Source organism: Protopterus annectens, chromosome 13.part0, assembly GCF_019279795.1.
Source record: "Protopterus annectens isolate FY-2018-M chromosome 13.part0, PAN1.0, whole genome shotgun sequence".
Lineage (NCBI taxonomy): Eukaryota > Metazoa > Chordata > Ceratodontiformes > Protopteridae > Protopterus > Protopterus annectens.
This window is the reverse complement of record NC_056747.1, coordinates 565,570,839-565,585,473: the sequence shown is the minus strand read 5'-3', so window position 1 is coordinate 565,585,473 and position 14,635 is coordinate 565,570,839. Positions and strand designations below refer to the sequence as shown.

The window sequence follows — 14,635 nt, the reverse complement described above, 5'->3', positions numbered from 1 at the left end:
AACAACGCTGAACTAGTCATAGGAAATCTCAAACTAAATAACCAGAAAAGCATTTGTGTTATAGCCCTCTGTATCTCCCCTGGAAACAACATTAACACACTTAAGGAAATTCTTCTATGGGCCTTATATAATATCAAGCTTGAGACATACATCCTAGGAGATGTGAACATTGACTGGAACAAAATTACTGCTAATAATCCCACCATTTCAATCAATCTATGTAATTTCACTCAACTCACAAATGCTATAACCAGACCTAATAAAAACAACCCCCCCCCCAGGCTCCATACTGGTTTGGATCCTTGTCTCCCACCCAAACAAAATCTCCCACACTGGCACCTTACCAGACAATCAGTGATCACATACCAGCCTTCATCCACAGAGCAACCCACTCCTCTCATCTACACCAATATATCCATACTCGGAATCTCAACAACTTTAACCCTACAACTTTTTCCAGTTCTCTCAAACTGATAAATTGGGACAATCTAAAAACACTACCTCTGGACACTGCTATCGAATTCTTCAACTCAACCTTCTTAGACACTTAACTCCCAAGCCTCTCCAAGAATAAAACATATAAAAAACAATTCCGCCACTTGGCTTAGTAAAGATACTAAAACATTCATGCAACAAAGGGACAAGACCTGGAAACTCTACCATCATAATAGGCACCCTGACATGCGTCTTAAATATAAACTTCGCAACTTAGCCAAAAAATGTCATACAAGGCAAAGAAAAGCATACTATATCAAACTCCATTCTAACCACTCCTCTAACCCCAAACAATTCTGGAAATCCATCAATTCACTTCTCAACCAGGCACCAAAAACAACCCTTGCCCTGACACTAGTAAATCTGACCCAGAAATAGCTACTCTGTTCAACTCCTTTACTACCTCTACAGCACAGCTCACTAAAATATTCCCAAACACCACCTCCCTCCAAAATTAAACCCTTTGCCCAACTTTCCACCCCAAACTCACCTCCCATATTCCACCTCAAACCCATCCCCACCTCATATAAAAAAAGATCTCTCTAAGCTTAAGTCTTGCTCCAATGCCCCTGACAATATCCCCTCACTCTTTTTAAGAATTGCAGCAGACAGCATCACCATCCCCATTAGCATATTCATCAACACATCCCTACAACAATCATATGTCCCCAAACTATGGCGTGCAGCCTTTATTCTACCCCTCCATAAAAGGAGGCAAAAACCATCTCCAACTTCTGACCCATAGTGATTCTCTCCCCTATTTCAAAAATTGCGAAATGCATCCACCTCCAGCTCATGCCATTCATTACACACAAACTCCTCACACCAACAACACAGGTTCCGTCCTGGCCATAGCACAATAACATCTCTTCTCTCTTTTCTAGACATCGTAAACCATGCCCGTGACTCCAGAGAATTTGTATCCACAGTTCTTCTTGACCGTTCAAAGGCTTTCGACACAGTCTCCCATACCCACCTTCTTCACCACCTTTCCAATCTTAACCTCTCACAAAACACCATTACCTGGTTCAGCAGCTACATCTCAGACAGATCTCGGGCAGTAAAATGGAAGACTGGCACCTCAGCCTTCCTTCCCACTCCAACCAGGGTACCCCAAGGATCCATTCTTGGCCCTATGCTCTTCAATATCTTCATTAATGATTTCCATGTAGTCATTCCTAACACAGACAGTACAATATGCAGATGACTCAACTTTAGTTTGCTCTGCATCAAACCTCCCTGAGCTCCAAACAAAAACTCAAAATGCCTCAACTACTGAGAAATGGATGCTCCAAAATCACCTCTCCTTGAATGCCAACAAATCAAAGATCCTTCTATTCTCTCCCTCAAAATCTATCCACCTAGACAAAACCTCTTTCAAGACTATAAGCCTTGCCAACTCCACTATAGAAATTGTTCCTTTTGCTAAACTTCTTGGGAGTTACTACTGACAACACTTAAAATTAGATACCCATATTCAGCTAAATATAAAGAAAAAACATCAGAAACTTGGCATGCTGTACAGAAACTCCCACTTGCTCTTCCCCTCAACAAGACAGACCCTCGTCACTACCTTCACTAATGTATAGTAGAAAAAGGTGAATCTGTCTCCCAAAGGTTACCTCCAAAATAGAATAAACTGAAGTCCAAAGTGAAGTATATAAGAGGCAAACCACCACGATAAAAAATGTAGTATTTTACTGAAGAGAATAAGATGAGCGCTTTCGCGTGCTGCTAAAAGGCACGCTTCTTCAGATCTAATACATCAAAATTCACCTAAGCATTTTATATTTGTCTTTAATTGAATAATCCATATATTAGGTAGTTAAACAATTATAATCAATTATAATTGATCAATTATAATTTTGATTTTATTGATTATAATTGTTTAATTGTTTAACTACCTAATATATGGATTATTCAGTTAAAGACAAATATAAAATGCTTAGGTGAATTTTGATGCATTAGATCTGAAGAAGCGTGCCTTTTAGCAGCACGCGAAAGCGCTCATCTCATTCTCTTCAATAAAATACTACATTTTTTATCGTGGTGGTTTGCCTCTTATATACTTCACTTTTGACCTTCACTAATGTATGGTGTCTTCCTACAGCTTTTCTAAACTAGAATCCTGTTACAATAAAATCTCAAAGTTCGCCACCACTTCCAAATACTCTACTCACCACTGTAAACCTCTCCACCAGCTGCAATGGCTAGAACTCGCAAACTACCTTGACTACCTCCAACTCATCACCACTCTCAAGCTTATTTTCAAACCAACTATATGCCCAGCACTAACAAACATCTTAACATTAAACACCCCAAACAGAACTCTGAAGACCTACCCACCAAAATCTAATATGTTTATAAATCAAACCATCCCGCTGGTCAGTTTCTCCTATCCTTTTCCATCGCCAAAAAATGGAATACTCTTCCTCCATCTCTAAGAATTTCTGAGAACTCTGAACACTTCAAAACCCAGCTGCATTCTTACCTCTCCCAAAAATGGAATTGCAGTTGCACTCCACCTACCTAACCTGCTTAATACATAAATACTTTATAACACACAAAGTTTGTTCTTCCTTACACACTATTGATTAACCCTATGTACTGTATTCATGCTAATGCTACCTCTATACCACTCTGAGGATTTAAATCCATGTATTAATTTAACTCATGCTAATATTCATGCATAAAGAACTCATCCATGCTAATGTTACTTCTATATCATTCTCAGATGCTTTAAACTTCTGTATTAATTTAACCTTGTACTACTGTTCTCAACCATTAAACATGTAAATATGCTTTACATCCTTCTCCAAGCTGCTGTTTAACTTTTGTTTAGTTTTTGCTGTTTTGTATGCAAAATTTGCTTAGTTTGTTTGTTTCCACTATGTATTGTACTTCATATTATGGAGCTTGTATTATGCATTATTAGAGCTTTTCTCCCTGGGCCTCCACTGAAAATGGGCTCTGAGCCCAGTGGACCTCCCCGGTCATCAAACTAGAAATAAAGATAAAACTTTAATTCGATCCATCCCTTCAAAGCCTGATCATATTCTAGTATATTAGTAATACCTTCTTTCATTTCTTTCAGCACTACAATGGACCATGAGCTAAAGTCAGTGCTGGACATGGACATTTTACCTCTTTAAAGTATACATGCTTAGCAGCAACACACTTTCCTATACTGTCAAGATTTAAACTTTATGCACATTGTGTCGATTCTCACTTTGTCCAACACTAAAGTAAGGTCCATTAGTTTAACAATTTCCCATATTTTTTTCATAACTGTAGTATGATAAACCTTGGAACCTCCTCCAATGTCTGCAGCACCTATCACATTCCAATTACATTTTACACAGACACACATCACTCCTACAAAACTAATTTCCTTCATTATGCCATAAAATTATTCAAAGAATCCATTGATTTGAATGCACACTATTCACCAAAATACAAGTCACACTTAACATATGCTTTTATTTCTATAGAACAATTAATTATCCATCAAGGAAGAATTTCTGGAAATCATCTGTACACTAGCCATTTAAACATAAAACTACAACTAACCACCACCATGCAGAAAGCATTTCTCCATACCTATAATTAATATATGACCTGCAATAATCTGATATACTGTTTTAAACCAGAAAAAGTTTAACAACTTTACATAAATTGTTAATTATACAGACTTCTGACAACAGAGTGAAAAATCATAATGTGGATTAAAAAACAATTTACATCTTGTTGACACAGCTCTAGACACAAAGTTGCCTGTACCATTATCCAAAAGAAACAACTATCCCCCCCCCCCTCCCAAGCTCACTTCTACACATGTACTGGAAAGCAATTAACTGCCTTCTTGATGCAATTATATTTTTCTGTAGTAATAAAATAAGGAATATTACAAGAGTTATTAAAAACTGAGTTCTCAAAATGCCACTAAGAAAGCCTACAAGGACTCCCTTGCTACACAAAACATTACCTTGACCAAATACTTTTTTTTACTTACAATAATGAAAGTTGTACCACATCATGAAATGCCAAAATTATATTATATTCAGACTGAAAGTGATGACTCTTCCCCATTCCCTTTGAACTTCTAATGATGGTAGCTCACTTTCAATTCATAAATTAGGTTAAAAATCATATATAAACAAACTTTTCCCAACTAGCAATGCAACACATCTGAAAATAGTGAGATACATATGTAGATATATAAACAAGTTTAGCGATAATCAGCATTTTGTGGGAAATGGGAAACCAAGCTACTGATAAGACACATGCAGGCATCAGGACACCAATCATATTCACACACAGCCAGCAACCAATGTTAGGACTGAGCTTAGGGCCCTTAATGCCGTGAGACAAATTCTCCCATTAAGGCACCATACCACCCATTTTTCCAAACTAAGCCAAGTTCTGGAATAAAGAACTTGCCAGTCTCCCAAGTAAAAATGACCACCTCATACTACAAATCACCACACTTTCAATAGCCAAGACATGCTCTTAAACCCAAGCATCAGAGACTGTTCCTGTTAATGCCACTGACAGCCATACAACTACTTAAGGTCTGTAGTATCAACAGACAGCCAAGTCTGTTGAATCTAATTCTGTTATACATCTTTATATTTTATTACTTAAAACAAAAAAAGCAGAACTGCACAATATGGACAACTGACAGCAGTTAACTGATCACTTACTCTCCTTAAACCACTGTCAAACACATCCAATCACTATTTTGCAGCTTTAAGCCACATGAACATATACTGTGAATATACTACTTTGAAGTCTGGTTTCATTACGCTATCAGTTATAAAGTGGTTTACATGGGACCAGGCTATTAGAGGGCAAAACATTTCCCTACAGTATACTTGGTTAGGAATACATGATTGAAGTGAACTTCAGATACATACGGCTGTTGCAAATTAACACAGGCACAGAGAAGCGCACAGTGCCATGCCCTTCAATAAACAAGTGTACAGGGGCAACAGAAGTAATGAGTATTGTGCTTGATGTACAGTACATACACATGCAACTACAACATGGAGGAAATCTGGCATGCAGCTGCAGTCACACTAATGTTCCAGTAAACATGTGGTTTAGGCAAAGGTACCTGGCCACTGCAAAGGGGGCAGTAGTCCACACACCATTAATGAAAGTAGAGACAGCCAATGACATGTTCACTGGGCATCCTGCTGCTAATGCCTACAATACTGCCTGCAGTCTATGGGTGCCTGGACGGCATGGACATTAACACAAGGGGGAAATATTGAAGATGTAAGCATTCCTCTGTATGCTTCCATGCCAGCAGTGAATATGTAATGGGCATGTCTCTCTGCAGTTGAATTTCACTTCAGTCATGCCTCCCCAACCAAAATGTACCACAGGGAAACATCTCACCCTCTAACAGCCTGAACTCTATCCATACTGAGGCAAACTGTACTGTAGCTTTTTGCATTTAAGTGCTCCTTTATCACTTACTTAAAAGTGACCAAAACAGAAAATTCTAGTATAATCTGTGAAATAAGTATACACTATGAATTTAAGGTATGCATATAATGCTAATACTATGTGTACAAAAATATTTAAACGTACTAATTGCTCACAAAAAAGCATTTCTTGTTCTATTATGTACAAACTGTAAGCAGAGACAATAAAGAAGCATTCCAGTATATCACCTCACAACTGCTTTCTTGGTAATGAGTCTCTTCCTGTGATAACCCCTCCTTAAATCATAAAGCAATACAGAAATAAAATTAAACATACAAAGCAGTAGTCACATTTCACACTTTAAATGTTTATTTTCTGATGCATTAAGTATGTATCACTTTTACAGTACTTCCAAAGCAAAATAATTTTAAATGTGGTAAGAGACATTACCGTATTTTTCTTGAGTTTATTCATAACTTCAGTAAGTGCTGGATAGCCACCTTCATATCGCCAAAGATGAACTGCACAGATTGAAATAGAATTACTTCATTATTTTCAATGAATAACTACCTTGAAATGCAAGTTTGAATTTCATAAACACAGCAAGTAAGAGATGTACATCAAACAGCTCACAAATGGCTAAATTTGTGGAATCCTACACTGCTAAAATGAAAATCCAGCAAGCCACAGGCAATCTTAAAAGCACATTTATCATATTTCCAATGGGTTTTCCAGCAGCAGTGTATACACATATACACTCTAGAGTGTAATGCTGTACTTGAATCTTATGGTGGGAGACGTGTCAATATAACCAGCAAGACTTACACTAGCAACAATCAAAAATGCCTTACTTAAATTAAAAAAGCTGTGTACTTTAAAGGGATGCTTTGCCACCGTAAATTAGTTTTTATTCAAGTACTATGGTTCAGTACACGCGTTTCCTCCTTTTCTCTACAATGACGCACCAGATGTCCAGGCTTGTGTCCACTCCAGTTATTCCAGTAACTACAGATCAGTAAACTACTATACATGTAGTTAATTTTTTTTTAAATGCCATTTTGTCGATTCATTTTGGTCTAAAGTATTTAGATATCGGCATCCAGTGGTGAAAGGGAGATTTCTTTCCCCTTCCACTGCTGTCTAGTCTCACTGTTGGCATTATACAAGTAGTGGGCGTGTGGAGGGATGCATGGGAGCTTGCCCCCCCTGCAAAAACAAACACACAAGATTTATGTCATTAATTTGAAGCAGACTACAAAGATCATTAAGACAAATAAGAAACACAATGGGGTTTTGATCAACCCAGTAAAGCTTGAAAGCAACTACAATAAGTGTTTCTGTGGGTGGGGGGATAAGCCCCCCTGTACCCCTACAAACACTGCTACTTCTATATATACTAACTCAAAGATCACACACCAGTGAATCCTTATCCCTAATGACTGCCAGTCCTGGCAAAGAGAGAACACAAAAAAAAAATCTGTGTAAGTGAAGTTATTGCAAGCAGTCCACCACCACCAGTTCTACATAGGGTCGGGTTGACACATCAACTGCTGCCATCTCTAGATTTAATGAAAAAAACTAGGCGAGCAGGAAACTAATAGAAGCCGAACGTTTATTAAAAAAACAAGTTAAGTTAGCACTTTCGGTGGAGACAGTGCTTCACCTTCTTCAGACATTAATTTGACTAATTAAAACACTTTTTATATAAATTGTGATTCAATTAAGCAATCAGATTTGTCCCTTAATCTGAGCTTAAAGGACCATACATAAATACAACATGGAAATAAATATACACAAAACAAGCCAAGCCATCAACAAGATTGCCGCTCATGCCACAAAGAAAAAACAAACATAATTGTGACAAAAACATTTAAAATGTGTAGGACACATTAATTATAACAATAATAGTAAAGGGTGCCTATAGTCACCCTGGAAGACGCACCTTCAACAAGCACAATTTTTAGTTTCCGTGAATGGTAAAAACGGAAACCTAAAAATATTAAAAATGTTAAAACCATCCACTACAGTACAAATGTACTATGCAAAATATGTGTCCAAATGTCACTATTATGCCAAGACACTAAAAGAAAACGTATGTTGTGTCTTATTATTATGCAGACAAGTAGCGATCTGGAAACACATTATTTCAAGCTGACTAATAGTACCAGATCGCAAGTTACAAAGCACAAATTTTTATAAAGAAAACACATGTTTTTATTGTCACAATTATGTTTATGTTTTTTTCTTTAGTGGCATGAGCGGCAATCTTGTTGATGGCTTGGCTTGTTTTGTGTATATTTATGTTGAAAGAGCTAACTTAACTTGTTTTTTTAATAAACTTTCTGCTTCTATTGGTTTCCTGCTCGCCTAGTTTGTTTCACTAGTTTGATCTCTCGATTTAATGCCATTTTCCGACCTTAAGACAGTCATGCACAACTGTCGCAGGCCTATTCGCAATCCAGCCATCTCTTTCCTAGATGCTCTAGTTTCCTTTTGCCTTCTTCCTGACCATCCCCAAATCTTCAGATGGACTTATATTTTCCTGAAGATGTGTCCAAACCACCATAATCTGTTCTTTGACCTTCTCTGCGATTGGAGGTACCTCAAGCTTGGATATCCTCATTTGTCTGGCCTGCATTGTGCATCCTATCACCATCTCAGGCACTTCATCACCTTTAGCTTCAACTATTCTGTCTTCACTGCCCAGATATCTGTATCATACAGTAGTACTGGTTACACCACTGTTTTGTGGACCTTACTTTTCTGTTTCTTTGGCATTCTTCTGTCACATACTACTCCAGACACTCTGTGCCAGTTGACCGCAGAACCTCAGACTCTCTCTGATCTACTTACTTCAGACTTCCCTTCTCCTCAACCACTCAGCCACTTTAATCCATCATCATGTTCCACTATTTCCCCTTCTCCTCAACCACTTTAATCCATCATCATGTTCCACTATTTCCCCCTCTATCTCAATTCCCAGCCTCTGATTTCTCCCATTAAATTTTTTATATTTTCTCGTTTCATCTTGTGTGCCTTCAAGCCTTCCATGCCATTCCCCTACCATCTGCTGAAGTTCTTATTCAGAGTCTGCTTGTAATGCCACACAGTCTGCATAAAGTAGCTTTGATCTGTCCCCTCTGTCCAGTTTACTAATGTAGTCAATCTGGATGGACAGCAGCAGGCTCCAAGCTGAACCCTGACTCACATTCACTCCCACTGGGAGCCTCTCAGAGTCCATCCCTATTCATACTGGTGTCATTCAGTCTTAGTGGATCCATCCTCTTCCCCTCTTCTCATTTTGCACATGGGGCCAGGGTGCCAATTCAACAGTAACAATCATTTCGAGCTAAGGCTTACATAGGTTGGTACTAGGCTATCGGCCCTAGGGCCTGTACAAGCCAAGCCATAACAATTCCCTGGATATTTCTTCCCACAATATTTAATTCCCTGGACCCCTGTCTAACAGGGCGACTGACATGATCCCCGAGGTGAATTTCCTACCTCCCATTAAATCAAGGTTTCTTTTGAAGAGAGCCAAGGAGGCGCTCTGCTTGACATGTATGGGTAGTCTATTCCAGAGTCTGGGGAGTCTCTGGGTCAGGAACCTATCCCTCCAGCATATTTTGTTTATTGTGATGACAAGGTTTAGATCCCTGGAGCGTGTGGCTCTTGAGGGATTGGGATTTCTTTAAGTGGAGTATGTCCAACAGCTCAGAGTTTGATATGGCCTTGTATGTTAAGCAGAGATTGCTTCAGAGTAGACGATATTTCACAGAGTATAGCTGAAGTTTTTTTTTAAGACTGTCAGTAAAGGGCATCTGCTTTAGGTCTGCGATTCTTTTAGTGAGGTATTTCTGCGGCCTTTCCAGCTGTTGCAGATGTCTTGTGAGGTACATACCAAATGGGGTGTTGTACTCTATAATGGGTCTAATGAGGGATGAGTACAGTGGGACAATGACCTTTTTTATGGATGTAAAGCCCTTCGTGATGGGGTGACATACAGGATTTCCCGACTGTTGTGGCAATGTGGTTACTGACTATGAGACCACTGTCCACCTGTGTCCCCAAGTTTCTCATCACACTTTTGGCGTTTAGTGTACTGCCACCTATGTGGTAATTCATGGGTACATGGCTTTTCCCAAAGGGGATAACTATACATTTCTTGGCATTAAGCTTGAGCCCATGACTCTGGCACCAAGTATCTGTTTCTGTAAGGCCCTTTTGTAGAGTATCCACATCATTTGGGGATTCAATAATGGCTCCCAGTTTGCAGTCATCTGCAAACTTTGTTAGCCAGAGTTCCTTAGTGTTGGCCTGTACTTCAGAGAAGTAGATGCCAAACAGCAGCAGTCCCAGGACTGAACCTGGAGATACTCCACTTGTCAGGAGCTGGATTTGGAGTCAGCTACATTTACAGTCTGGGCTCTTGTCAGTAAGCCATTTGGCAACCCATCGAGTGACGTTGGGATTTATGCCCAGCTTAACAAGTTTATCTATGATTCCAGAGTGGGGGATGGTGTCAAATGCCTTGGCGAGATCCAGATAGGCTGTGTGGACTACCTTACCCTCATCCACAGCTCTGGCGACCGATTCAAAGAAGTCAATCAGGTTCAGGAGACAAGATCGGCCCTTCACGAACACAAACTGGGTGGGGTCCAGTGTTTGAAGGTGGCCAATGTCGGTTTATAAGTTCCATGAGAATGCATTCCATGCCCTTGCAGATCAGGCTAGTCAGACTGATGGGACGGCAGTCCTCGGGATCTAAGGTGGATCCCCCTTGTGAAGTGGGATAACTGTAGCTGTGCGCCACTCAGTGGGCACGAAACCTGAGGTGAGGCTATGATTAAACATGACACTTAGGTGAGGTGCCAGTTCATTCTGTAGTTCATGTAGTACACAGCCCAGGATGTCATCTGGTCCCATGGATGCTGTATTCTTAGCTTTGGGGACTGCAGTTTCTACCTGTGTGGCCGTGATTACTGGAGATTTGTCAATCTTTTGGTATCGAGATGGACTCTTTAGTGGGTGAGAGGGGGTGAAGTTGGCACTAAATCGATCTGCCAGGATATTGGCAATATCCTTGAATCAGTATATTTAATGCCATTCTGTTGTAGCTCAGAGCATATCTGAGCATTGCCATTTAATAGAATGCCTTGTGATGGTCTTTGGAATCTTTGGCAATTTTATTTTCGTAACTAGCTTTGGAGGATTTTATAAGGGATCTCAGCTTCTTACCGAGGCTGGTAAGGGAGTTTTTGCATCCTGGGATTTTCCTCTTTTCTGCAACAGTTTCTTTTTTGCTGTTGTATAGTTTGTTTATGGCAGGGGACCACCAGATTGGCTTCCTTTTTTTTTTTTTTTTTTGGAGGAGAGCATCTTGGTTCCATTTGGGATGGCACGATTCATGCACGAGTGGATGTGCTCGTACAGCTTAGTGTAGGGTTCAGCAGTCGAACTTTCAGCTCCTGTCTGCATGAATGTCATGAAGTCTGTCACTTCTGACTTCAGAAGCATGAAGTTAGCTTTGGAGAAGTTTTTTTTACAGAGGTTTCCTTACTGGGGGGTGGGATGTGGATGTCAAGGGTGATTTGCTTATGGTCAGACCTGACCAATGGAGGGGGTGACCACTGGTGTGGAGCATCTAATCTCCCATGTTGGCAATGACCAGGTCTAGGATACTGGAGCCCCTGGTGGGACAATGGATTAGTTGATCCAATGCATTAGAATTTACGAATTCCAAGAACCGTTGGATAAAGGTGTTCGTACCCAAGAAGTTTTCCCAGTTGATGGCAGGGTAGTTGAAATCACCCAGTATGTGGGTGTTTGGTTGCATCTTAATATTTTCCAGTATGATTAGAAAGGTGTAGTGAGAATCTTTGGGCATTGTGGGGGATCTGTAGCAAGCTACAATTTGTATTTCAGTCTTACCTAGTGTTAGTTGCACCTGGAGATTTTCAGATGCAATGTGTTGGGCAACTAGCCTGGAGGTGTGAATATGGACACTCCTCCACCTTTACTGTTTCGGTCTTGGTTTGGTGGCCGAAAAGTGTGGTAAGAGTTGTAGCCTGATATTGCAGGGGTGCTCTCTGGAGCCTTGAACCAGGTCTCGGTTAATGCACAGATATCAATGTTCTCCATTTTTAGAAGTGCCTCGAGAGACCATGCATTTTGAGGTTTACACTTCTAGCATTGAGTAGCATTACCTTCAGATTTTGCATGCTTGTATCTGTTACAGTGGTGGTTTTGTCCTTTGAACCTTGCCTAAAAAAGGCACTATAGGGATGGCAAGAGCTTTAGCCAGTAACTGACAAGTGCAGACCATCTCTGGCAAAGCATTATGGTTTGTCGATCATGTCGTCCCAGGCAGACGGATGCTGGATCCCCTTTGAATGACACCAGAAACTTAGCCAAATGTTGAAGTCAATCATTTTGTCCTTATACTGTGGTATCATTCTGGGGGGAAGGCAGGCTGCTACTCAGGGCTAGATTCATACCTGCCTGGGCCACATGCTCCGAAAGCTCTTCAAGGTCTCTTTTCATGTAGTCCAGGGAGGTACGTCTCAAGTCATTCACTCCAACATGGAGAAGGAGAGAGCCATATTTGTACTTTATTTCCAGTTTGATTACCGGGGAAGTCCACTGGGTCAACATGGCCCATTTTCAGTAGTGGCCCGGGAAGAAAAGCTCCAAGAATGCATTAAAAAGAAACAGTTTACATATAGGATTTACCAGAAATACAAGCAAGGTCTGAGAATGCATTAGCAGTTTACAAATATGATTTAGAGGTACATCCTAGTACCAGAAACAATACTGTAGAACTGATTAAGTTAAGCTTTTTCATTGAGTAAACGTTAGCAGAAATTTATTGAAACTGAGTGTTAAGGTTGTATAGATATTTGATAAGTATTGAGAAATTACATGAATTTGAGAAATTGTGGAGATGCTTTACATGCATATATTAGAGTAGAAAGGAGTACTCAATATTTACAAGTTTTGTTGAGCAAAAATAGCTGTAGGAGTGGAAGAAGTAAGGAGAGGAATAAAGCCACAGGTGAGTGCAGGGAGATTTGATAGAGATGAAAGAAAATATCTGAGGGAGGTATACAGGGATTATGTGCCAGTAGGGGGAGACTTTTATGGCTTGAAATGATCGAAGCTTAAGTAAAGAGAGATTATGTACTGGAAGGGGGAAGACTCTTAAGGCTTAAGGTAATCAGACCACTTCTTAAAACCACCAAGCACGTTTTTTATTTAATAAACAATAAAATATACAAGCGCTTTCGTCTCAATATTCCAAAATTACAGAGACTTCATCAGATACACATTTTAAAACAGTCCAGTTTGTTTTAAACCCTGCAAGGATTACATCATATCCTGAAGCAAACGTAAAAAGTTTAAAGCAACAGTATGTCCTAAAACAAAAAGTCAGATAGCAGCAGTATTCAAGTTCAAAAATATATTATATATCATGGATATTTAAAAAAAAATAAATATAATAAACCCAATCCATTTAATATAATAATTAAATATAGCATTCTATTACCCCAGTAAATATGCTAATAAAAGATAACCAAATAAAATTTTAAAACAGTAAAAATAATGAAAGGTAAATGAACAGCTTCCACTAGGAATTGAACCCAGAACCTTCTATGTATGAAGCAAGTGTAGTAACCACTACACTATTACCTTCACATACCCTATTACTACAAGTTCAATGTCTTATAAGAGCTTTTAATTTTAAAAGGCTACTAACAGACAGGTTGTCATTCAGTCCTGGCCAGTACATGGAATTCAGTCTCAACTGCCATGTGAGTTCCAATTTTTCTAATAGGTAGGGCCATGTCCCCCCACCAATTCTAGGTACCACACAATCCAATATAATGAACTTAAATTCATGTTGTGGAAACCCTGTAATATGTCTCGCTAAGGCATTACCTTCCCACCCTCTAAGATCTAGCGTCCAAGATTAAATTTTCTTTCAGTCTTGCCCAAGTAAAAACATGGACAGGAAACACAAATAGCACAATAAACGACCTTCTCTGTAGAACATGTAAATTTGCCTTTAACCCAGATATTTGTTCCATTAATCTCCACACCTTTGTCTGTTTCAATAATGTTACAAAATTTACACCTACCACATCTGTGCATAAACCCATTATACTGCTCACCTTTCTGTGTCTCGAATATGTTTTTTAAACAATGTCCTTTCTTGTATACACAAATGGGAGCCTCTCCTAAAATGTCCCTCATAACTTTGTCATTCCTAATAAACTCCCAGTATTTAGTCAAAATATTCTTTATGTAATTTGCTTCCATATTAAATGTTGTTAAAAAAACTATTCTCGTAGGACTTCGGTGTAGCTGATGCACCTATTGTAGTTTCGCTGTTATTAATAGTGTTGAATCCTGTAGTTGTTAAACAGACATTTTCTAATGTTTGTACATTCGTTTTTTTCATGTTTAAAATAGGGGCAAAAAGAGGCAGAGCAGACTAGGGTGGAGTCATCCGCGTACTGAATGATTTTGGTGTCAGGAATAGCAGTGTGAAAGTTATTTATGAAGATGTTGAATAGCATAGATCAGAGGATGGATCCCTGTGGGACACCAGTGGGTGTTGGTAACAAGGAAGAGATGGAGTTTTTCCATTTAATCGCTTGAGATCTGTCTGATAGATAGCTGGAGAATCCGGATAGAGATTTAGGGG

General features: G+C 39.3%; 1 protein-coding gene across 1 annotated transcript in view; it reads right to left on the bottom strand.

Moving 5' to 3' along the window:
- The window catches only part of NIPSNAP2 (nipsnap homolog 2), a gene marked incomplete in the record, with an annotated part of 268,658 nt that overhangs the window by 66,151 nt on the left and 187,872 nt on the right, over positions 1-14,635 (bottom strand). The window contains 1 exon segment of the mRNA XM_044054209.1: positions 6,379-6,449. Coding sequence (XP_043910144.1) covers positions 6,379-6,449 — 71 coding nt within the window.